The sequence below is a fragment of the Acomys russatus genome, chromosome 11 (genome assembly GCF_903995435.1).
Source record: "Acomys russatus chromosome 11, mAcoRus1.1, whole genome shotgun sequence".
Classification (NCBI taxonomy): Eukaryota; Metazoa; Chordata; class Mammalia; order Rodentia; family Muridae; genus Acomys; species Acomys russatus.
This window is the reverse complement of record NC_067147.1, coordinates 16,401,899-16,428,529: the sequence shown is the minus strand read 5'-3', so window position 1 is coordinate 16,428,529 and position 26,631 is coordinate 16,401,899. Positions and strand designations below refer to the sequence as shown.

The 26,631-nt window shown below is 40.1% G+C and overlaps 1 protein-coding gene across 1 annotated transcript; it reads right to left on the bottom strand.

Moving 5' to 3' along the window:
* Window positions 1-14,288: 14,288 nt before the first annotated feature.
* On the bottom strand, window positions 14,289-25,376 carry Glyatl3 (glycine-N-acyltransferase like 3). Its single transcript, XM_051152573.1, has 5 exons — window positions 25,217-25,376; window positions 24,035-24,142; window positions 22,615-22,741; window positions 19,883-20,015; window positions 14,289-14,960 (listed from the first exon to the last, which is right to left on the bottom strand). Exons 1-5 carry the CDS (start codon window positions 25,292-25,294, stop codon window positions 14,534-14,536), a joined length of 873 nt encoding a protein of 290 aa, XP_051008530.1. The 5' UTR covers window positions 25,295-25,376; the 3' UTR covers window positions 14,289-14,533.
* Window positions 25,377-26,631: the final 1,255 nt, after the last annotated feature.

Sequence of the window (26,631 nt, the reverse complement as noted above, 5' to 3'; positions counted from 1 at the left end):
TGTTCCCACAGTCCAAGTCCTTCTGCCGTGGTGCTGACCCTCACAACAGTCCCACAGCAAGGGAGCCAAGCAACTCTTGTCTCAACCTTGGAAACGGTAAACCAAAATAAAAGTGTCTTCCTTTTGAGTTACAGCAAGTGTTCTGTCATAGTGATGAAAACTGAACCAGCACACAGCTTAGATCTGGGGAACGCAGGGTACTCTACGTAAGACAGCATTATGCGCCACAATAAAATGGTAAACAGACACATTTGAAGAGATCAATTTATTTATTTATTTATTCATTTATTACTACTTATTTGTCTAGACAGGGTCTTACTATGTAACCTTTGTTGACTGGAAACTCACTATGTAGATCAGGGCCTTGAATTCACAGAGATCTATCTGCCTCCACCTCCAGACTGCTGAGATTAAATTCATGCACTAGATTTTTTGTTGCTGCTGGTGGTGGTTTGTTTGTTTGTTTGGTTGGTTGGTTGGTTTTAGTTTTTCAAGACAGGGTTTCTCTGTGTAGCCTTGACTGTCCTGGAATCACTTTGTGTACCAGGCTGGCCTTAAATTTACAGCGATCGGACTGCCTCTGCCTCCCAAGGGCTGGGACTAAAGGCGTGCGCCACCAACACCTGGCTTTGTTGTTGTTTTTACTAGTTATTTTTACATTTCTCCACTACAGTCCACAATGTTGTCTATATCCCTGACTTCACTGTATCCTGCATTCAGATACTTCTCAAGTTTCCGTTTATAATGAGAATAACTATGAGCTGCCGCTCACTTCCGTTCTTACAGCAGACAACCCTGCCGTCTCAAACTGGTCCCTTCCTCATCTGAAACGAAATCATGCCTCTGGTTTGTAGCTTGTTTACCATGTGACTGGCAAGGCTTTCTGTGTGAGAATGTGCTTTACTCCACTGATGCTGGTTTGGTCTCATGCTCTGTGAGTCTATGACACCCAGAGACACGTGACCCTGGAAGCCTGGATGCAAGAGTTGCAGTCATTGCAAGGTTGACCCTGAGCTTGGCCTAAATCTAGAGTCTCATCTTGGCCATGATCCCAGAATGAAGACAATGCAATGAATAGAGCAGACTAGAACCCCGCAGGGCTGGGGCAGCTGGTCCAGCTCTAGAGAAAGAATCACTTTTGTTATTATAACCCAATGAAAACATGGGGCTTGTTTCTCACTACAATTTGACCTAATTTTACCTTGATTGTTTTAACTCTCCTCACTTCTGCGCTTCTTCACTCAGTGGTTAGCAGGACTGCAATTTTATGTTCCTTCTTCTCCCTCAACGACTCCTTCTCCCCTACATACCTAGTATTTAAAGAAATATTGAAAATCTCACTTCCTTGGCATTTTTGGTTCCGTTTTTTCCCCTTGTTTTCCTTTTCTGTTCCTTTCTTCTTTATTTCTCACAGCTACCCACTCCAAAGAAAGAAAAAAAAAAATCTAAGTTTATCCAACCAAATTACTGCATATAGTGGATCGAATACCCCAAACAGAAACCTATTTCCTTAAGGGTTATAGGACTGTTTAAACAGTTTGCCTTGATCTTGATTTAACTTTGGTAAGTGAAATCTATCAAGAAAATTATCCATTTCCTTTAGATTTTTCCAATTTTGTGAAATGCAGGCTTTTGAAGTAAGACTTAATTTTTAAAAAAAATTTCCTCAGTGTCTGTTGTTACTTCCCCCTTTTCATTTCTGGTTTTGTTAATTTGGATACTCTTCTTCTGCCTTTAATTTAGTTTAGTTATGTATTTGTCTATTTTGTTGATTTTTTTCTAAGAACCAGTTCTATTTCTAAATTTTTTTTTTTAAATTTCAGCACTGAGTTTGATGATTTCCTGTCATCTACTCCTCTTTTGTGTATTTGCTTCTTTTTGTTCTAGAGCTTTCAGGTGTGATGTTAAGTTGCTGGTGTGGGATCTCTCCAAATTCTCAATGAAGGCACTTAGTGCTAGGAACTTTCCTCTCAGGACTGCTTTCATTGTGTTCCATAAGCTTGTGTACGTTGTGCCTTCATTTTCATTGAATTATAGAAAGTCTTTAATTTCTTTCTTTATTTCATCCCTGACCCAGTGGTCACTGAGTAAGGAGTTGTTCAGTTTCCGTGAGTTTGCAGGCTTTCTGTTGTTTCTGTTGTTGTGGAGTTCCAGCTTTAATCCATGGTGGTCCAATAAGATGCAAGGGGTTATTTCAATCTTCTTGTATCTGTTGAGGTTTGCTTTGTGACAAAGCATGTGGTCAGTTTTGGAGATAGTTCTGTGAGATGTTGATCAGAAGGTAAACTGTTCTGTAGAGATCTGTTAGATCCATTTGACTCATGACATCTATTTGTTTCCCTATTTCCCATTTAGTGTCTGTCTCAATGGTCCGTCCATTGGTGAGAGTGGGATGTTGAAGTCTCCCACCATTACTATCTACAAAACCTTTAGAATAATGCCCGGAGTTTTTGTTTCTTTTACTTGCCTTAGTAAAACTATACCTATTCCGTTCTAACAGCTGAGCTAAAGGTTTCTTGACACTGTCGTTGAGTTAGTGCACTCATCCCTTTCTGATTTCTATTGTTTTCAGTACCATTTTCCCTGTGAACCTTGCCTCCTCTCTCCTCTGTGAGATGCCTTTTTTCCCACTTTGGAATTCTTCCTCTCTCAGTTTCCCATCATCCATTGCTGGTGCTCTTGTTTATGTTTGGGTTTAAAGTTGTACAGCCGAGTAAGGCCTTACACAATCAATATGTATTGATAACTTTTAGCTGTGAGCTTCCTTAACAAAAAAACAAGATAAAAATAAAGTGGCATTTTATATTACATTGAGTAGAGTTTGTGGTAACTCCTCTTTTGATTCCTTGTATAGTTTGAGCTGTCTTCATTTTTAAGGAATAGCGTTTATATTCAAAAATAAAACAATTAAAAAAACCCACAAAAATAAAACAATTAAAGTGATACTATAAAGAACTGCTATATGACTTTTATTAATATTTTATCACCTGGATTATCTTTATTATTATTCATTCTATACACACACACATGTGCACACACGTGCACACCTGTATACATCTTTCAATTGAAAAAATTTAAATTAAGTTGCATAAATAAGGTTTACTATAAGACTACCCAAAATACTTAAAATGAATTCTTATGTTATCAGTTGACTTCTGTAATGTCTAAGTAAATTAACATTAATTCACAAATATAACTTAATATAAAAGTTAAGTTTAGTTGTCCAGAGACCTCAAAATACAATTTATTCCTTTCTCCCTGAGGGTCTATCAACTATAGTTGATTTAATCTTTTCTTTTGGTTGTCGTTAACATGGAATGAAGTGGTTATGTTTTTTCCAATGACATTAACTTTTGAAGCACTCAGACAAATTGTCTGCTAAAATGTTTTTCTGATTTTTTTTTTTAATGATTAGATTCCAATGAATGTGTTTGTCTTGTTCTTTGATAACCTAGACAACAACCTGCAACAGGCAATCGTCCTGTCTCCAGCTGTGGGCTGCCATAGCAAGGTGTTTCATGTCCAGCTTTAGTTAAATACTTTGTAAATTTATGCTTAGAGTGACAGGAGCTCACTCTAGCCTAAGCTGGCCTCACACTTGAAAGTCATAGGTGTCTAAAGGCTTCTAAGGAAAAAAAAATCTACTTGGAAATTGGCAAAGCGCTGGCCTCAGCATTGCACATAGCCTCCCATCAGAACTTTCCCAGCCTGTGCCACTGTTATTGGTGCTCATGATCCTGTGATCCCGTTTGAAATGGTGACTGGTACACCGCAAGGGTGCATTTCCCCCTTTTCAGTTGGTAACTGATCTGTAGCATAGGAACTTTATACTATATTATTACCCTCTTTCCCAGCATTCATGCTGGCAATGGATTGTCCTTGCCTGAATCAATTATTAAAGTGGGTAATGCAGAATGTCAACTTTGTCATCCTTTCTAATTTTTTAAAATAAATATACTTCTGTAAACCAGAGCCTTTGCTTGTTACTCATCTCTGTTTTTAGATCATGTTTGACTCAAGGATTTATTTTAAAAGTCTTTGCCATATCTGTTAGTATTGTCCTTTATGATGCTTGTTATACCAACTCAGAGAGGGAAATTTTTAGATAGATAAATAAAAATTTTAATAGCTACTACTATTATCAGCAAGCTTGAGAGATGATCTTTGTGACTGTTTTATATGTACCCAGTTGTGTAGGATGTAATGTCTATTATTAAAAACAAAACACAAGTATTGGGATTCAGATTAGCACAAGTGGCTAAGGTACCTAATTTACATACCAAAGCAGACCAGGCCCCTAGGTTTTCTCAGCATCCCTCAGTCCCCACCTGTTACAGGGCATGGATGGCATACCACTCTCTACCCTGAACTTTCAGCCCACGGGCTGGGCTTCTCTGGAAAATCCAGACATTTTGGTCCCCTGCCCCCTCTGCTTTTCCTCTCCCACCTCCTCTCTGCCTGCCCACTTTCTCTCTCTGCCCCCTCTGCTTTTCCTCTCCCGCCTCCTCTCTGCCTGCCCACTTTCTCTCTCTGCCCCCTGCTTTTCTGTCCTTCTCCAGGGCAACTTCACTGACCTCACAAGTGGAGGTCAGTGAACCAGCCCAAGAGCTGCCCCCAATAAACCTGCATTTATATACGTTAACTAGGCTTGAATTGGCTCATTTCATCAGCGGACAATAACTTATTTCATAACAAAAACATTTCGCATTTAAAAGTAATTTTCTTTTGTTTTTTATAGGTATTTGTGGTTTTTAAAATATATATTGTATCAATCTATTCATATTACATCTCGATTGTTAGCCCATCCCTTGTATCCTCCCATTCCTCCCTCCCTCCCATTTCCCCCTTACTCCCCTCCCCTATGACTGTGACTGAGGGGGACCTCCTCTCCCTGCATATGTTCATAGGGTATCAAGTTCAAAAACGTAAAACAAGGGGGAGCTGGAGAGGTGGATCAGTGGATAAGAGCATTGTCTGCTCTTCCAGAGTTCCTGAGTTCAATCCCCAGCAACCACAGGGTGGCTCCCAACCGGCTATATGCAAATCTGATGCCCTCTTTTGTCATGCAGGTCGAGCTCATAGATAAAAAAATATGTTTTTTTAAATGTAAAACAAAGCAATATAAAAATAAAGGCTTTCAGAGCAGACAATTTAAGAAGATCTTACATATTTAAACATTTAAAAAGCCTGTTGCTGAGAGCTAACCTCACTTGTCACCTTCATGAAATACAGAAGCATCTGGGAGATGGCCCTCTGATCATCTGGTGGGAATTATTTGGGTTAAGTTATTTGAGGTAGGCAGATACATCCACTGTGGGTGACACCATTCCCTAGGCAGAGATTCTAGACTATATAAAAAGGAGAAAGCAAGCTGAACACAATCATTCATTGCGGTCAATTGCTTCAAGCCTCTCTTGCCTTGACCTCTCCAACATGATGGCATGAACATCAAAGAAGGAATCAGAATAAACCCTTCTTTAAGCTATTTTGTCAGGGTGCTCTTTTCTTCGAAAAAAATATTTTAACAGGGTCTTATTATGTAGCCCTGGCCTAGAGCTTCCTGTGTAGACCAGGTAGGCTTCAACTCACGGACATCTTCTTGACTTTGCCTCCCAAGTGCTGGGCTAAAAGGAGTGTGACAGCACACCGTGTCTGTCTTCTCAGTGTACTTTATCATAACAACAGGAAATTTAAGACAATAAATATACAACAAAAAGACAATAAATAAGATACCAAAAAATAAACTTAAGATAATATCTAATATCCTGAAACTTGGAAAAATTTGAAATATTTACAAAGAACTCAGATTTATTTTCTCAATAGGTTAACAGTCAGAAAACATTTCTATTTGTTTTTTTTTAAAAAGTGTTTGTAATTTAAAATATATTTCAGCTACTGGATAAATCAAGTGGGACAATTTGTCAAAATAATTTGCATCAAGAGTTTTGTATCACATACCAAGGTTTTTAAATGTTCATATCTGTCGACGTGGTATTTAAGCTTGTAGGTATTCCCTACAATTAGCTTCTAAAATTAGTTCAAAATGCTGCAAAATTCCAAGGAAACTACTAGAAACCATTCAAGTACACGCCTTGTTGGAAATAATCTAGAGCTAAAACCTGACATCTAGTGTTCACTGTAGTAACTGCATGGTCTTGACTAACCACCTGTCCTACAAATTGGCCCAGGCCCTTAATCCTAGCACTGGGAGGCAGAGGCTGATGGACCCCTGTAAATTTGAGGCCAGCCTGGTCTACAAAGCGAGTCCAGGACAGCCAGAGCTACACAGAGAAGCCCTGTCTCGAAAAACAAAACAAAACAAAACAAAATCTCATGTACATTTTGCCCTGGAAACATGAATCCGTTGAGTGAAGAGAAATCTGGGAAATACCTACATAGTGCTTATTCTTTTCTTTCTTTTTTTCTCTCTTTCTTTCATTTTCTTCTTTCCCCTTGAGACAGGGTTTTGTGTGTGTGTGTGTGTGTGTGTGTGTGTGTGTGTGTGTGTGTGTGTGTAGCCGTGGCTGTTCTGTTTCCATTTATTTTAAAATAAAGAAATAAGAGTTTTATGTTAAGATAAGATGATAAGATGTTTAATATTAAGAAAATGATAAGATACCAGAAGCCAGGCAGCAGATATTAGATTATATGAGGTTATTAAATGAGCATGGGGAGAGAAGGAAAGGGTGAGGGGTACCCCAGAAAGAGGGGGGATAGAGACAGAGACAGAGGAATATGAAGGAAGAGAGAGTAAAAGTAAGAGAACCAGTGGCAAAGTAGGTCTGTCCTTCTATATACCATATATATATACATATATATATACACACATACACACACACACACACACACACACACACACACACACACACACACACACACATATATATATATATATATATCCATGCCAGGCCCCCATGGCAGGTAGGCAGTGACAACATCACAGGTAAGGAGACTGAAGTAGAATTCTAACATTACTCCCTTTTCCTATAATTAAAAAAATGAGGAAGGTTGGATTGTTTTTATATAAGGTAAATTGAAATATATAAGTGTAAGTAAAGGAGAAAAGAGAGAGAGAAAATCAATAGCAACAAAATATTCCGATTATATAGGGAAGGGGAAGGGGACGCTCTGTCCTGAAAGTTCATGGTGGAGGGCAGAGTATGTCAGCCATGTCCTGCAGCAGATAGGGACCAAGGAGTTCTTGGGGAACCTGGAGCTGCTTGTCCCAGGCCTGAGGCTTACCATTTCACCCTAAGTTTATAAAGGGAGATACATTTTAGACATGCTAGCATCGTCATTGTTGGTAATCTGCAGCGGAATACACATTGTTAGACATGTACACATTGTAGGCAAAGGCAGTAGGCATACAGTGAGCTTAGCAAAGCTTATGAAACTTTTTGACACCCGTGAAACGGTAACATGGGTGAGGACAGAAACCTCCTGTACAGCAATAGGAAAAGCTCACTTTAGCATCAGCCCACGTCATGAAAGAGGGGCTTCTTCCCTCTGTTCAGAAGACTGGATAATTTAAGCACAACGAGAGACATTTTAAGGAAAAGAGAAAGCAAAGGAAAATTTAAAATGTTGAGCTTGGAACTATGATAGGATCATATAGTGGATTGTTTTTTTTTATCATAGTTGGATTAATAAATTAGATTTCTATTGATCAGTGCCAACACTATGAACAGTTCATACAACAATAGCATAGCAACCGGATGAATAAAACATTTTTTAGACATGTTGACATTTAAAACTTGCATTTATCAACTTAAAACCCATTCTTAGACCCTTCTCCATTCTTAACTTGCAAGTATCAACCTTAGAACACCTTCTTGGAATACTTTCTTATACCTTATAGCACTCATAAAACACCTTCTTGGAAGCTTTAAGACACAGGTGAAATTGTTTTAAGTAGTCACCATCCTTTAGGTAAAAGAATGGTAACAAGGTAGACTATATCTAGACCTCACAGTTAAAGTTTGGTCTCCCGCATATGAAGAGGGCTGGGAAAGTATCTGAAGCCTCCCATGATAGAAGTTGGCAATGTAACCATGTAGCCCCAATATGAGGTAAAAACAGGCCTGCGGCATTACCCTGGGTTTGGAGAGGCTGCTAAATCTAAGAGCCATCTGTATTCTACCGGGTCAAGGAATTTGAAGGCTAGAAGTGTCTAAAGCTCTTGTGCTGGTTGAGCCTCCAGCGGCTGGGCACAGAGGAGAAGCACGCATGTAAACACTTCGACATCCGCAGGCCAATCTGCCCACAGGCAAGGCTGTGGGACCAGTGTTCTGTTCTGGCTGCAGCAGCTGTGGGACCAATGACTCCTTTTTGGCTACATCTGAAACAGGTCCCTCGCAGAGCTGGCTCAGGCTGGAATCCAGCTGGAGGGTGCTTTGCAGACCTCTGTTTGCTTGCCTCAGGGCAGTGGCTAAAGCCTGGAGAATAGGTTTGCTGTAGCTGAGCCTGTCAGCAAGGCTCCTCCCAGGTTTGAAAGATTTACTAGTTCCTATATGGAGGTTCAGAAAACATCCTCAGCCTTTTAGTTAAGATGGCAGCAATACTGTAGTCTATCTTAAGAATATTTAGATAGACAAACTTTGTTTATAGTTTATCTTAATACTTAAAGACTAAGACTTTAGGTTTTATCCCTGTTAGTTAGAGTTTTAAGAACATAAGCACAGTACAAAAACACAGTCCATAAAAAGAAAGTAGAACAGTTTCCTGCATGGTTAATAATATCACACCAATAAACAACTGTATGACATACGTTTATTTATTTATTTATTTTGAGAGTAGAAAAGAGAATCAGAGACAATTTTTATTTTATTTTTAAGCGTAGGAGAGTACAGTCTTAGAGAAAGAAGGTTGTCAGTCACTGCTTCATCGATGAGTTGTAAATATATAGATATGTACATAGATATGTGTTTACATGTAAATAGGTTCATTTGGTTTTTTCTACATATGTTACCTGAATGCATGTCAATTGTCTGTATGTATGGATCTCCTTTTTGTTTTTCCCATTGGATATATGTATGAATATGGACAGGTATATGTTTCTGATCGTTTGTCTATGTGTATAGACATGACTGTAGGTAGCAGCTGACCGGGAAAGTTTCACCAAAGGCAGCCTGGACTTGCTGCAGTCTCTACAGAAGAGATGCTAGCTGAAATCAATACATAACCATATGCAAACTTACAGGAATTTGTTGGTAGAAATTTCTTTTTTCATCTATCATTTGAGTAAATGTGTGTTCATGAGACATCCTTTTTTTTTTTTTTCTCTCCTTTTCTCTTTGGTCTGAGATTCCTCTTTACAGCTCTTGTTTCTTTCAGCAAGAGCCTCGCGTGCTGTTAAACAATAAAAGACATTATTAGCTAAAGGAAACTTCAGATGGCTCAGTTGGTAAGGCATCAGACATTTTGTCCAGGGTAGAAACCCAGGCTTTTACTTTTGAGTTCCTATTCACTATCAGTGACCCTGAAAACCAAGGCCACCAGCCTGAAAGATGATACCACTGGGCATATACACAAAAGATGCTCATTTGCTCAATTATAGCAGCCTTATTTGTAAAAGCCAGAATCTGGAAATAACTTAGATGTCTCTCAACAGAAGAATGGATAAAGAGACTGTGGTACATTTACAAAATAGAGTTCTACTCAGTTATTAAAAGCAAGGAAATGGGGTAGAGAGATGGCTCAGCGGTTAAGAGCACTGACCACTCTTCCAGAGGTCATGAGTTCAATTCCCAGCAACCACATGGTGGCTCACAGCCATCTATAATCTGATCTGATGCATACTGTATACATAATAAATAAATCTTTTTTAAAAATAATAAAAACAAGGAAATCTTGAAATTTGCAAGGAAATAGATTGAACTAGAAGTGATAATACTGAATGAGGTAACCCAGATCCAGAAAGACACACATGATATATACTCATTTATAAGAGGATATTAGCCCAACATAGATGTTCCCTGAGAGACTCCACCCTGCCTGGGATCAGAACAGATGCTGAGACTTGCTGCTGAACTCCAGGTGGAGTGCTGAGCTTGGTATGGAAGAATGGGAAGATGGAAGGACCCAGAGGGCTCAGGAGCCCCACATGAAGACCATCAAGGCTGGTGGTCTCTGGACCCAGGTGGGGGGACTGCACAAACTGCTGTATCAACAGAGGACAATGCATGCAGTAAACCTAGACCCCCTGTTCAGATCTCACCAACGGACAGCTCATTCATCATGTTTGTGAGGAGAGTGAAGACTGCCTCTGCCATGAACTCTGGTGCCCCCAATTAGATCACTTTCCCTCAATGGGGAGGTCTGATGGCACACAAAGGAAGGAGAATCAGGCTATCTGGATGAGACCTGATAGGCTGCGGTCATATGGTGGGGGAGGAGGTATCTTTCTGTCAGAGGTCTAGGGGATGGGATTAGGGCAGAAGAGGGAGGGAGTGTGTGGAAACCAGAAGATAAAAGTGAGGGGATAACATTTGAGATGTAATCCGAATAAATTATAATAAATTAAAATAAAAAAGGGTTTATATATAAAGAGACCTAGTCAATGCTGAGTCCCATCCTAAGATTGAGTCTGGAATGCCAAGGCTGGTCTTTGGCTCAAATCCAAGTCACTATTGTCTCTTGCTTACTTTATAGCCTTCCAAGTAAGGACTAAACATATCAATATACTACATAAAAGTCTGCATTGGTTTATATTACACAGAAGAAATTCTTTAAGTGAGAAAATAAAGGCCTATAATCAGCCACTCATTTCCTTACCTCTGTCTTTCCTCCAGGCATTTCTTCAAGCATCCACATATTTCTTAAATATGATTGAAACAGGGTTGAAAGTTGAGCAATCATATCCACCTCTGCACCGTGTAAGATAGAATGACTAATCTAGTGCAAGGTAGAAGAAAAAAATTTAAGTATTGGGCCCAATATTTCTGACAAAATTACATATTTAGTGAATGATGTACCTGGCATACTAAAATTTGATCCATTTTGTCTAATATAGAAATATACAGACTCTTTTAGATACCATTTAAAACATACAGTAAAAGTGTGCTTGATGAAGCAGAGGATCAAGATGTTTTTAAGTGTTTTTGAAAGGAGGATTTACTACATTTAATGATATATTTGCATTATTCTTTTTACTTCTTAGGGTAACAGCCTCATACCCAGGAGGAGGTGTAAGCTTGGCATGTATTTTACCAGTATGTTCTATCTCCAGTCTGTTTTTAGCGTGACCAATAGCATTCGAGGAGATATTTTCAAAGTTTTTCAATGCATGAATAAATGATTTTGTACACTTATATGAATTTTAGTATGTAAAGACTACTATGCACACAGGTAATAAAGCTGAAAAAATGGACAAAAGTTGTTAGAGGTAAAAACTTTTGAAAGCAAAGAGATGATAGGATCCCTGGTAGAAGGTTCTAAATGACGAATTCTAGAAGAGAACATTTTTTTCCAGAAGGAACTGTGAGAGATCATCACAGTAATGGCAAATGGAAGAACCATCACTTGGTGAAACATTTTTTTCTGCGTTCTGAGGAAAAAGCAAGTTGTGTATAAACAGAGCCCAAACCTTTGAGGATAGCAAGAAAGGGATGCTAACATCCTTTCTTCTACAACCTTGCTGTTCACGTTGACCTATGGTCACCTTCCATTTTTAGTTTTGCTTTGTGTTTTTGTTGTTGTTGTTTGTTTGTTATTTTGTTTTGTGTGAGGTGGTTTTTTTTTTTTTTTTTTTTTTTTTTTTTTTTTTTTTTTTTTTTGACTCTTTGTCTTGTTTTGTTTTGTTTTGTTTGAGACAGGGTTTCTCCGCTGTCCCGGTCTCACTTTGTAGACCAGGCTGGGCTCAAATTCACAGAGATCTGCCTGCCTCTGCCTCCCTGAGTGCTGGGATTACAGGTGTGTGCCACTTTTGCTAACACAGAACATTGCAGAAGAGGAGGCAACACGATTTTAAGAACCAGAGGAACAGGAATTGAATGCCATCTCCTAGAACTGTCAGGGAAGACACATCCATGAAGTCTCACCAACATGGATGCCTAAAAAAGATATGAACAAGGACAGCACTAATAGATGTGCTAGTATGGGAGGAGTAAATCTGATTGGGCCCCAACCTCTAGATAAGGAACTATAGGGAAGTATAGAATGCTGAGAGTTAGGGGAACATTGCTCCCAATTAGTTATCCAATACTAAGCCACCAGCCTTAAAATCATATACGCAGAAGTAAAAACATACGGACTGAACATATTGTATTTATATATTTAGAAATCTGCATGTATATATAAGCATGCATATAAGCAAAAGAGGCCATGAATTTGAGAGAGAGTTCAGGGTACACTGGAAGGGTTAGGGGAGAAATGGGAAGCAGGAAAGGATTAATTGTATTTTAATATAAAAAACTAAAAATTAAAAATATAACAACTAATAACAGACTCAGGTTATGGTCATGACTTTGCCACTTACACCTTTAGTAATTTTTGGTGACCAACTCAGAACTCACTAACTCAGAGCTTTTATAGATTACATTATACAGTGTTTGGTGTACTTATCAGTTGGAAGTTGCAGATCAATTGTCTTTAGGAAGAAACAAAGCAATAATAAAAGCACCAAGAATGATGTAGGTGCTACTTGTGTTGAGTCAGGGCTAAAGATAATGAGCATCCCAAGGGCACAAATTAGACCGTGTTTCCCCCAAGGGCTTTATGGGCTCCTCTTACTTTCCTCTGGTAACAAGGATGAGTTTCTAGGTAACCACTGATTTAAGGATGATCTAAGAATGAATCCACCTTTAAGAAATCTTACTTATTACTCAAATTTGCCACACATCAACTGTTTTGTCTCCTTTTATGAGAATAAACACCAAAGTTTCGACTTTGCCTTATATTTCTTGTTAAGATTTTGTACGTTCCATGGGATAATAGGGAAGCAGTAATTTCTATGCCGAAGTCAATTTTAATAGGGCTACATAAATTCAGCCTTTGCATTTTTGCCTGATCTTATCATGGTGCTTATCTTTTTTATATAGGCAGCTTGAAAAACACATATACCTAGGCTAATGGAAATTAAATTTAAAATAACAATAACAGGGATGGAGAGATGACGTATCAGGTAAAGGTGCTGGGCACTGAGTCTAACAGTCTGAGTTTGATCTCTGAGACACGTTGGGGTTTAAAAACAAATAATGAGACAGAACAGAACTGATATGGAGAGATTTATTATAGAAGGAGAGAGGGTAGAGAGGGAAGAGGAAGAACACACCAGGGGGACAGAGAGACAGAGTAAGACAGACAAAGTGAGAGAGAGACAAGGTGGCAGGTTGTCCCTATAGTCTGGCACATCACATCTGCCTGTGGCAGGAAATGACATCATGGGTTGCTAAGCAATCTAGAGGTACCCTCTTCTAAGCCAAGAAGACCCACATAGTGCAAACAGAAAACCAATCTTTACACATTTTCCACTGACTTACTCATAGATAATCACACAGACACCAAATAATGTTAAAAAGAAGCACAACAATAAAATAATAATAAAGCATAAATTTAATCATTTAAAAATTAAAATAAAAATTACAGAGTTCTGGCTTTCCAGTACTGATCTTATTGACTATAATCTTCAAGTATTTATAGGCTCTAGCTCTTAAATGTCTTCAATGTAATAAGAGGATTAAAGTTGATTATAACAAAAATTCTAGGATTATAAATATGCCTATAGAAAACATGTATGTAACATACATCTTATATGTCATTTTTATAACATTGTACACACCTATATGTGAATTACAGGTATTCATGAAAAAGTGGATTATAATCCAGGTGGCTGGAATAGTTCATGGGTCAGGACTGGTCTTCTGATGAGTGTTTATTTAGCCAACGCAAATGAGAAGGAGAAACTGGGAAATGCAAATTTTCAGGCCCCGCCAGTGCTTACTCAGTCGTGGGCTATGGGGGAGGGGTCAGCACCTGTGCTACAACCCCTCCTCCAGGTGATTCTGATAAACAGGAACCTGTGAGAACATAGGATCACTCCCAGGGAAGAACTATAGCGCACTGTCACAGTGGTCAAGCAGCAGCAGCCAGTCACTGAAGGGGAAAAAGGCAGGCCCCCTGCTGAGCGCTCAGATAGGTAGGTCAGACATCTAGCTGTTAGCTAGATGGATTTTACAGCAGGAGGGGTTGGTACAGTTGGAGACTATGGAGCAGCAGGTCAATGGCCCCAGGCTTAATTACTCATTCTCACAAGAGTTTTCCAACACTAGACTAATAGTAGCTGGCTTTAAAGACCGCTTCCCTGCAGTAGGTCCCAACAGTGGAAATATACCTTCTATAGCCACAGGGACCTCAGCCCCTGAAGTTCTTGATGGTGGAAATCTGAGGTGGAAATCGTATCTGAGTGATCTTGCATGCTTTTTTCAGACCCTTTTCAGGGACACAGACTTCTCTTGGTTTAATTTGCACCTCAATGATAGCTAAAACGGGGGTGTATGGCCAGGCCAAGTTAGAGCATTCTTGGAGTTTCTCCAAGTTAAAGGTGAGCTTGTCTAGAGAAAGCTGCAGGGGTGAGAATAAGCCTGTGGAAACGGCAAGGCAAGAACTCAGCATGGACACTTTTCAGGAGGTTTATGGAGGCCTTGTTGTCATCCAGGACATTTCCCTGGGAGGGGAATCCCCGGCTTTGCAACTTCCTGGCCAGCGTGAGGGCCACCAGTCGGCTGTAACCTTTCCTGCGATGGTCAGGCAGGGTATAGCCATGACACATAGTGGCAAATTGGTCTGTGATACCCCAGGACACTGGGTTTCCCTTCTCGTCCCGCACACACACACTGGGAAAGCAGGCGATGAGTTTGGCTATGTACCGCAGGCACTGCTGGTTGCCACCACGTGACCAAGTCCTGTTGAGTAAATCAGCATCTGCAACGCTCAGGTAGGTCAGTTTCGGAGAAGAGCCGGTTCTAGAAGAAAATGGCAGGAGAATAAAAAGGGAGGGAAGGAGGGGTGCTTGGAGTCACGTTAATACCAATAGCTACCCTTTTCCTACCGATTTAAAGTGAGAAATTATCTCTGAGACTATGTCTGGCATTTTCAAGAATTTAGAACCTAAGCACTTCCCAGTTGAAAGATAAAACATTCATGCCCGGTTTAGTTTTATGCCTGCTTATTTTCCTCAGCTCTGTCGACTGAGGTATGGCCAAGCCTACTTCTGCATCTTCGTTCTCTGCGAGAGGAAGTACAACTTAATTTAGATTTGGAATGCTTACTTACTAACTAACGCGGAAGGATAACAATTACTTAGGGTTTAGCCAATAACAAGCAGGCAGCTGACCTGAGTCATTCCCATAGGAGGCAGCTACCTAGCTGCTCAATCAAGTGATTTCCCTACTTTGCTCCCACATGTGCCCTACTCACTGTCACTTGGATGGGTGGAGTGTTGGAACCTCTGTGGATTTTTTGAGCACTGCCAGATTCTTGAATCATTCTTGGCACAAATAAGCTAGGTTACAGTTAACACACAAGTTTATTTTTTATTATTTTTATTATTGTATTATTATTATTATTATTATTATTATTATTATTATTATTATTGGTCAAAGTTGCCCTTAAAAGACTTTTGTGAAGTCTTAGGCAGCCCAAACTTTTAGACCCTAATATTTTAGTACTAAATGATACTCTAGCGTTCAGGATTATTCTGCCTTTGCATAGCCATGGATAGAAGATGAATACAAGTTGTTTTGCGATGTACATTCTCTGAAGAATTAGCTTCGCCAGGCTTTTCCCTCAGCTGCTCCTCTCTACCTAAATATTCTCACTTTTTCACTGGCCAAGTTTTGCAGGCTACTAGCCTTTATTTATCTTACTTTTATAGACGTGTCTGGTAATTTTATATGTGAAAACCCTGATGTCTATTTAAAGTTCCTGGCACTTTTAAAAACTGAAACAAGGGGCTGGCCTGGAGAGACAGCTTAATGGTTATGAGTGTTGTCTGTTCTTCCAAAGGGCCCTAAGTTCAATTCCTAGAAACCACATGGTGGCTCACAACCATCTATAACAAGGTCTGATGCCCTCTTCTGACATGCAGACATACATGCCGACAGAGTGCTCATGTTCATAAATAATTAAATGTTAAAAAAAAAAGAACTGAAACAAATTATAGCCTATGAGACTGAGTGTGCCTTGGAATTTCCTTGCATTATGAATTTCTCAACACTACTTAATCCAGTGGCCAGCAAAGGCTCATATCACAGCCCTGCTGTGGTTTTATAAATGTATCTAATTCTGCTTACATTTCTCTTAGTGGTTGTCAGCTGTGGCACTGGCCAGTCTTCTATCCAGGGGGGAAGGCAGGAAACTGGTTTAGGACTTTTTTTCAGTTCAAGTTTGAAAGTATAATTTAAAGGAAGGGCAGAGAACCTCAAGCACAAATGTTACTGCAAACAGAAACATTTTCAAGGCAAGCACTTCAGGCAGAGTGTGCTACACATTAGTCCCAGAAGGACTTCGCATTAGGAGTATAGAGTCCAAAACTTAGTAAGGCTTTGGGGTTAAAGAAAAAAAAATACATCACTATTATGAGAGATCACCAGAATAAGTCCCATGACACTGGCATAGACAAGAATACTTTGATTAAGACACAGAGCTATGAGGAAGAATTGCAAAAATGAAAATCTTCCAGAAGGTACTAGCTATGCTTGCTATTACACCACTAATACACCATGGTAAAAAGCTATGTACAGCCAAAGAGACAAAGTAATGAAGGGAAACCCTGAAGAATGGGTGAAAGCACTTGCAAATTATACGTGTGGTCAGTGTCAAATATCCAGAACAAACTCAAAGAGTATAAAAACCAAATAACATAATTTAGAAATGATCAATAGGCCTGAAGAAACATTTTTAAAAATAAAGTATACAAATGGCCAAGAGGTTTATGAAAACACTGCAAATCAAACACGCCATAAAACATTACCTCACTGAAGTTATAATGGTTCTTATCCAAAAATCAAAAAGCAACAGGAAGTAGTGAAGATGGGAAAAGGAAACCCTTTATACAGCACTGGGAGAAAGATAAATTAACGTAGCTACAACAGTGTGGAGACTCCTCAAAAAATTAAAATTAGAACGATAATATAATTAAGCAATCTTATTCCAAAATAATAAAACTCAGTGTGCAGCAGAGACATCCCTGCTGACTGAAGTAGCATGCTTCACAATAAATCAGACATGGCTTCATGCTAAGTGTTTATGAACGATGCAACATATACCCAAGGAAATAGTTTTCATCCTTGAGAAGAAGATTCCCTCTTGTCATCGGTAAAAACATGGATGGGGCTGTAGTTATGTAAATCAAAATAAGCCAAGTACAGAAAGACAAAAACCACATGATCTCACTCACATGAATCTAAGACTCATAATCTCCAGAAAGCAGAGGATGAAATAGTGGCTAGCAGAGGCTAGAGAAAGCAACGGCGAGATTGAGTTTGCTTTTATGAATATCTATCTTACCCAGATGTGGGGGCACACACCTTTGATTCCAGAACTTGGGAAGCACAGGCAGGTGGATCTCTGAGTTTGAGGCCAACCAGGTCTATAGAGTGAGTTCCACGACAGCCAGGGCTACGGAGAGAAACCCTGTGTCCAAATAGCACTAACCAAACAAGCTTTGTTCTTTGGACATACATATTAAAGTAGGGTTGAGTATAATCTGTGTAATGATCTGTCTCAGCTAATGGAACAGGTGTGCAGCAGTCATAGGATATAGTTCTTGGGGTGTACGTGAAAGATTAGCACCGTCCTGGGACAGAATTTCATTTCAATGTTGGTCTGCACTCAAAGTTTCCATATTGTAAACACATTAAAGAAAGTCCTGCTGATTTCCTGAGACTAGAGTTGCTCTGTGCTTCCCAGCTCTAATACCTACCATCCGAGCAGAAAACTAATATGCATGTGGGGGTGGGGTGGGGGGATGGGGGGCACTTTTTAATCAACCTTGTTTAATTGTTGAAAAAAATCACTCGAAAAAGACACTACACCCTAATTATTTTTTTTAAAAAATATGTATTTATTTATTATGTTTACAGTGTTCTGCTTGCATGTATGCCTGCATGCCAGAAGACAGAAGCAGATCTCATTACAGATGGTTGTGAGACACCATATGGTTGCTGGGAATTGAACTCAGGACCTTTGGTAGAGCAGCCATTGATCTTAACCTCTGAACCATCTCTCCAGTCATTTAATTTACTTATTACTGCTTTTACAAAAGTGTGTGTGTTTGTGTGTACATGTTGACCTGAGGTGTACTCTAATTGTTCTTCACCCTATTTCTTGAGACAGGGTCTCTCATGAATCCTAAGCTCACCAATTGAGCTAGACTAGATGAGCAGCAAGCATCAGAGAGGCTTCTATTGTGACCCAGAGCCTCAGGTGTGTGCTGCCACAACCAACTTTTGAGTAGGTGCTGGAAATATATATTTTTGTTTTGTTTCTATTTTTTGTTTGTTTGCTTTTGCAAGATAGAGTTTCACTGTGTAGTCCTGGCTGTCCTGGCCCTCTGATTTTCTCTGTACACCAGGCTGTCCTTGAGCTTACCGAGATCTGCCTACCTCTGCCTCCTGAGTGCTGGGATTAAAGGTGTGTGTGTGTGTGTGTGTGTGTGTGTGTGTGTGTGTGTGTGTGTGTGTGTGTGACCACAGCCTGGCTCAAACTTAGGGATTTGTGTTTGAATCAAAGGCACTTTATCTGAGTAAGCTGTCTCTCTCCAATTCATTTTGTTTTTTTTTGTTTTTGTTTTTTTTTTGAGAAGAAACTGAGGCCCAGGAAGGAGAAGCTGAAAGGAAGATAGCAATAAAAGCAGAAGGCCTCTGAATAAGAGAGAAGAAGCAATGCAGACACACTGTCAAGTGTTTTTTCCAGGACTGCCTTCTCAAGCTAGACGTCCTGTGATCAGTTCCTGCCCTCAGAACTCACCTGTGGGCTTTATTTTAACTTTGTTAAAAATAGAATAATGGCTGGGCAATGGTGGTGCACACATTTAGTCCCAGCACTCAGGACACAGAGGCAGGCAGATGCCTGAGTTTGAGGCTAGCCTAGTCTACAGAGTGAGTTCCAAGACAGCCAAGGATACACAGAGAAACCTGTTTTGAAAAACCAACATAAACAGAATAATGATGGTTCTACCTTAGAGGCCCATGGAAAGAAGGAAAGGGAGAGAGACATGTTTAAAACATTTAGTCCTTTGTACTTAAAAGCTCAGCATGAGTAAGTAATACATCTCTAGATTTAAACAAGAGAAACTTGGACCACAGGGATTATTTAGTGGTGGGATTCCTCCCCCTTTCCCTGGGTTTGGGACTCTCCCTAACTACCCAGTTACCACCTTTTTGCACCCCACACCAGCTGAATTCTCCCTCCCTGCTTCCTGTTGTCTGAGAGACTGTCCACACCTCTCTGGTTCACTGGGAGCAGAGGTACCCAACCCCAGTCTTCATGACTGTGGCTGCTCCTTCTTGCTGACCTACAACTAGAACAGTTGCCAAATTACTTCATGAAGGAGAGACCTAAGAAGTGATTTTTCTACAAAGGTCATATATACTATGAAGTGCAGGTTTTATGAGCTCAGTGGCTATAGACAAAGACATGGATTTGATTTTCAGAAAAATTACAATCAGTGAAGCACAAGAAAGAGGAAGAGTGTACATAAACATACACACACTCACACACACACACACACACACACACACACACACACACACACACACAGATAGCTCAATGGCCCAATTTAAAAAGCCTTACTATTCTTTAATAATAGCAGGTGTTTCAGCACTGTTGTCTGGACTTGCATAACATTAAATCCAGGCCCACATATAAAACTTGGTTTACATACAGGAAACTGTGGTCTGGCACAGATGAAACAGGAGAAAAATGGACAGCCTTGAAGGAAGCCAGTTTTATGTCCAAATCTAACAGCTTTGCATCAGCAACGGCTTTGGAAACAGCATATAATTCACTTTGCAGCCCTGGATAATGATAGAAACAAAGTCACGGAATTTGAGCAAAATATTTTTATTTCAGACTTTGTATGCCAAGTGTCATAATACCGCCAGTTTACTCTCCTGTCAGGCCTTAACAGTGACATAGTTAGCTAGCTATGTATTACCACAGGCATTCTCTACCTGGCCTGTCATGCTGTCATCACCAGTCATGCCCTGTCAAGGACATTTCTGCTGGAAATATCTTAAGGGGATTTGGAATTGCTTATTGGAAGCTTTATTGGTTAACTTTCTTAATGCCTCAGATTATTTTAAATCTCCTGGAGAAATACCTTTTCTTATTTAAAGATCAACCTTGTAAGAGTTCGGATTTATTTAGCATGAGAAGGTGTGAGTCTTAGCTTCCACTTGACAACCTAGAATCGCTTGGGAAGACTCTCAGCCAGGATTGCTTCCCTTGGCGTTGGCCTGTGGGCAGGTCTGTGTGGTACTGTCTTAATTAACTGACGTGGAGGGAACGAGCCTGCTGTGTGTGGCACCATCTGGCAGGCATGGGGCCTGGGCTTATTAAGAGTAGAGAAATCAAGCTGAGTACAAGCAACAACACAAGTGAGCAGGTACGTGCACATGCTCATTTCCTTGCCTTGACTATGGATGTAACGGTGGAAGTTTCTGCCTTGACTTTTCCTTCAATGATGGATGCCGACTTGGAGTTGTAGGTTGACATGAACTCTTCTCTCCTAAATTGCTTTTTTTTGTCGTGGTATTTTATCATCCACAGAAATGAGACTAGAGCACAGGGTTACTTTTAAGTTTCCCTTCCATTTCCACAATGTCCATTATGGCATTCCAGGTATAGTCTGGGGTTGGTGAGATTGCTCTCAGCGCATATACCCAGATGCCGCTCATTTCTCACAGATACACTACATTATTTACACACCTCCATTTCATATTCATTCAGTGGTGTTCTGGGAATCACCCCACCCCAGTGTACACAAATAGGGTTTGGTCTCTGTTCTTTTATTTATTTTTTTCTTTCCTTTGACACAGGGTTTCTCTGTGTGGCCTTGGGTGTCCTGGACTCACTTTGTAGACCAAGCTGGCCCTGAACTCACAGTGATCTGCCTTCCTCTGCCTTCCTGAGTGCTGGGATTACAGATGTGTACCACAACAGCCAGGCTGGTCTCTGTTCTTACAAGCTACAGTATCACTCTTCTTTCCAAGCCCCCCCCCGTTTTCTATCCTTTGCAGTCAGACTATTTGTGGACAGAATCCTTCATCACTTGGCTTGCTCTCTTCTGGTCTCATTATTGAAGCATGCCACATCTATACGTTTTCTTCCCCATTTGTGAGCCACTTCTCAGCAAGGCCTTGAGACTATCATTGGGTGAGAAGGCATATTAATCACAGTATGAGAGCTGAGCCTTAACATCTCCCTCGGGAGCTAAGCCTCAGTAAAGACTAGGACATTTACAAGTTAATGCTATTGAACTCTGGTGCCCCATTTTTGACCACCTCCCCTTGGTGGGGAGGCCTGGTGGCACACAGAGGAAGGACAGCAGGTTACCAAGAAGAGACTTGATACCCTATGAACATATACAGGGGAAGGAGGTCCCCCTCAGTCACAGACATAGGGGAGGGGAGTAGGGGGAAAGTGGGAGGGAGGGAGGAATGAGAGGATACAAGGGATGGGCTAACAATTGAGATATAATATGAATAAATTAATAAAATATTAAAAAAAAACAAATTAATGCTATTAAGCTGGATGTGGTTTTGCACACCTTTAATCCCAGCACTTGGGAGGAAAAGGCAGATGGAGCTCTGAGTTATAGGCCAGCCTCGTCTACAAAGTGAGTTCCAGGACAGCCAGGGCTACACAGAGAAACCCTGTCTTGAAAAACAAAACAAAACAAGTTAATGCTACTAAAATTAAAGCTTCAATAGTGAGCATCCCTTATTGCAAAATTGAGTTATATCTAAGTAATTAAAATGTTTGTATTTTTTGTAACTTTTTTGAAAGTATAGTTTCATATGTAGAAGTGTGTGTGTGTGTGTGTGTGTGTGTGTGTGTGTGTGATCAATGTGGCTTAGGTATTCCTTAAATTGGGATCCTTATGCCTCTATCCAACATTCAAATGTTGTCTACAAGAGAAAAGTAAGTAGTATAATTCAAAGGTAATCTTGCATACTCTAGTACAGGAATAGTAACTGTACAAATCTCAAGTATAAATGTTAAGTATATATGGACTTGTCTCAAAGTGTCTACCTCTGTATACTGTACATACATGTAAAATATCTTTTTAAAAAGATGTATAAAAAATGTGTGTGTGTGTGTGTGTGTGTGTGTGTGTGTGTGTGTGTGTCCACATGCACACATGAGCACACTGACTTCAGAGGCCAGAAGATGGTGTGAAATCTCTTGGAGCTGGAGTCACAGGTGCTTGTGAGCTGCCTAACACTAACGTGGGTGCTGGAAACTGAACTCTGATCCTCTGGAAGAGCCACAAGAGCTCTGACTGATGAACCATCTCCCCAGTCTCCACAAAATGTCTTTTTATAGCTCTCTGATATACATGATAAAAAGGAAAATGTAAGTATGTAATGCATACCTTGAACTTGACCTTACCTTGTATTTGAAATACTTGGTCCCAGTTAATCACATCATGTTCTTCCAGTAGCTGCCGGTAGACTCGGACATCTTTGTAGAACACAGCATAGGCATTAGTGTAGTGGTCAAGGTTATCTGTCTCAGCCTAGGGCAGAAGATGTAGTTATGAACACAACACCCAGGCAGAACTATGGGTAATCCATGTCCTAGAATGATTAGTCATCAGTGCTCTCTCCTTTATTTTCTATCACCCAAATTAGTTACCTGGAAACCCAGAAACAAGAAGGAGGCTAATAAACTACAGTGAGGACAATGGAAATTTCGTGACTTTTTTTCTTAATTCTTTCTTCCCAAATCAAGAAAGTTCTTTCAGATTTTCCAGGATTTAATCGGTAAAAGATAAAAAAAAAAAAAAAACAAAAAACAAAAAACAAAAAAACTGTAGTGGTCTGCAACTGTAGGTTTAGCTGAGAGGCTGCTGGGAGGCTGAGCCAGGAGAATTGCTTGATGCTAAGAGGCCAGCCTGGGGAATATCAAAAGACTCCATCTCAAAGCAAAACAACCACAAAAGATGACTAAGAGGTGCTGGAAATGCAGCTCAGTAGCAGAGCGGCTGCCTGGCCTGACTCTAGTCTTCTAGTTTGCTTTCTGTTGGTGTAATCAAACACTCTGACCAAAGGTGACTTGGTGCAGGATATTTGGCCTACACTTCCTGGTCACAATCCATTACAGTGGGAAGTCAGGGAGAAACTGAAGAAGAGATGATGAAGGAGTGCTTCTACCTGGCTCTTGTTCGGCTAGCTTTCTTACATAGCCAGAGTCCCCCACACCGAAGGCTGGGCCCGCCATTACCAATCATTTCAAACATGGCAGTAGGCCCATCGAAACTGAGCAGTGCCTCAATTGAGGCTGCCTCAGATGATTCTAGAATGCAAGTTAACAGCTAAAGCTAACCAGAACACACACACACACACACACACACACACACAGTAAAAGTTAGTGAGTACAGTGTAATAATGACAGCTCTCACAGTCTTCCTAATGTGGAGGGCAGCCTCCTCTTTGGCCACTTGATGTTCTCTTTAGACTCAGAGGCAGGATGAGACCATTCTGCTGACTTCCTTAAATTAATTTTCTCTCTTTTTTTCAAATTCTTGAATTCATGGAAGAATAAGAAATCCCTACCAAGTGAAAGAGCTAGTATGTGCAGATTGCATGCTATATCTTCTAGAGATTATAAGACCTTAAGTGAACAATTTCAGGCTAGCAGTCTTCCATATGTTTAAGACTCCAAAGCAATCGGCTACAAACTATTGATGAAATGTGTACCACGTTAAGATAATGTGTATCATTGTAACAGTCATACGGTTCCCTTTATCTAACCCTGTTCTTTCCAGATGGTGCCGATTTTACCTTTAAGTTACTTTTCAGCACTGTACCTCTCTCTGTCGCCTGGTGATGACAGCATTGAAGTCTGGCCACGAATCCAATACTACTTCCTTTTGAAAGGGATTTCCACGGTTTATGTTCATCACTGCTCCATAAACCTGAGCCAGGGAGCCAGAGACAAGATAGTCAGACCACTAGCCATTCCAGTTGCAGCCTTCTTTTCCAGCTCTATTCTAAAAGCACAGCCCTGAGAGAGGAACTATAGATATAGTTACACACACACATAGACAGTATGGATTTCCTTAGTGCTGTCATTTCAAAGATGCTTATGGAAACTGATAAAGAGTTGGTTAGTTCTGATACTCTAGCATCCTGAAGAAGCTAAGAGAATGCATGGTGACTGAGTATCAATTAATACAAGGAGAATATGAGAAGCTGTTCTGTAACTTTCCCATCTAATTCCTTTATTAAGAAAAATGTCGGGGGCTGAAGAGATGGCTCAGAGGTTAAGAGCACTGGCTGTTCTTCCAAAGGTCTTGAGTTAAATTCCCAGCAACCATATGGTGGCTCACAACCATCTGTAATGAGATCTGGTGTGCAGGAGTTACATGCAGGCAAGACACTGTATATGTAATAAATAAATAAATAAATATAAAAAAAGAGGTAAAAAAGAAAAACATCTGTCCTTAGAAATATACATACACAGAATTGTGAAAATTGTAGCATAGCAAGAATTGTTGAGCTAATGTTCGTAACTTCTTCTCCTCCTCCTCCTTCTTCATCCTCATTAAACAATCTAAATGTCCATCAATTCAAAGGTAACTTCCATGCTCACTGCAGGCCCATTTGTTCATTTATTATAACCTTTGATTTATGACAACTTTCACTCTGGCCCAGAGCAATCAAGAGGCCCCCTTGGATTTCAGATAGGAGGATTGTGTAACCAAGAGGTAACAAGCCTACAACTAGACTTCAGGCCTCAAGAATATTCTTACCTTCAATGACACCAAATCCACAATCTTCTATCATTTAAAAAACTATACCTCAGAAATGACATAGCCTACTGTTGCCCATATTTCTCTAAGGAGCCCTCCAGTGCAACAGAAGGATGAAAAGAACCGATGAGAAACTAACGTGCTCACCAGAGAAGAGCACGGACAGCCACAAGTCCCACACTGTCCTCCATATTAACATAATAGAGAAACTTAGTGTGACAATTAGGCTTACACTACCTTGAGTGATTCAGGAAAGTGACTCTTCAACATTTTCTCCAGCATGAGCAATTTGGTGGAGCAGTTCAGCACCAACATCGTCTCCAAAGTTATGTACTTCAACACCTAACTAGAAATTTGAAGATAGACATTTAATTTCTCCCTATTCACATTCCCACTGGGACTATGCTTGTGATAACGTTTTTTTTTTTTTTGGTATAACGCTGATGCTTCCTTTGACGAGGAAGGAAATGGAAGGCGGGGAGGCTGCAGAATGGGTAAACTAGTGACTGTGTGGAAATGGAGATCAATGGACCTGATCCTTTACAGAGGGGGCTACACACCCACTATATTCCTATTGTTTCCAGCGGGCAACTTATAAGAGTTGTAATTTTGCATTTATGTATGCTTTCTTTCAGTTAACCTCTCTCAAATAGCTTATCAGCAGCAAGAAGGAAGGGCCTGTCTGGATTGTCAGTTTCATTTAGGTCACCTGCCATATAAGTTCCCTGTTGTAGAAGAGAACTATAGACACTCATGGATGGAAGGAAAGAGAAATAACTCAGTTGGGCACTCTAAACCCAAATCAAATCCAAGCTTCTTTGGAGACAGTGGTCTCCCTAGCTCTGGAAGGCCCCTCGTCTACTCAAGAAACTCTAATGATTCTTAACAAACCTTACCTCTTGTACCTGAATTCTTCATATCTCTCTCTCTGGTCTCTTTTGAGACAGGGCTTTTCTGTATGTAGCCCTGGGTGTCCTGAAACCCTCTCTGTAAATCAGGCTACCCTTAAACTCACAGAGATACATCTGCCTCTGCCTCCCAAGTGCTGTGATTAAAGGCGTGTGCCACCACAGTCCAGATCTTCACTGCCTCTTAATTGAAGGATAAAAATGAAACCACCTGTTAGCTTTATTCCCTAAATGATGTGAAACACTTTTTTTTTTTTTTTTTGAAAACAGGTGAAATATATGTAGAACAATTAAGGCAAATGGAAAATAAGATAAAAAAGCAATAGAGCCAAGGGAAAGGTTTGTAAATAAACATAAAATATGGTCCTGCGGATATAATCTATCTTATTCTTAGATTCTGGTTGTAATGAACCCTTGCCTTCTAATTAGAATTTATTTGCAGCCCCCAAGTCAATACTGGCAATGATGTGGCAGTTATCTGTGGATGTACAAAGTGCAATAAAAAACCATCTCCTGACACACTTCCCCAATTGACGCTCAACAGAGAACTTTATTGTTCTATTACACTTATGATGTAAACAAATACCATTTTCTGCTTTTATTTACTTAATTAAAAACATTTTTGATTTTTGTTGGTGGAGGGGGAGGGCAGAAGCGGGGGTAGGGGAGGGGAGAGGGAGAGGAATGGAAGGCAGCAGGAGTGAAAGGAAATATAGTTCTTGACGTAAATATATGAAAGTGCAA

What these genes read in the sequence shown, in the direction of transcription:
- Glyatl3 (XM_051152573.1), bottom strand. Translation starts at nt 25,294, where the DNA reads ATGTTGGTGCTGAACTGCTCCACCAAATTGCTCATGCTGGAGAAAATG. An exon ending in ACTTTCCTGAATCACTCAAG is followed by an intron (nt 24,143 to 25,216) that starts GTAGTGTAAGCC and finishes TCCCTGGCTCAG; the next exon opens with GTTTATGGAGCAGTGATGAA. An exon ending in CCAAGTATTTCAAATACAAG is followed by an intron (nt 20,016 to 22,614) that starts GTAAGGTCAAGT and finishes ATCATTATCCAG; the next exon opens with GGCTGCAAAGTGAATTATAT.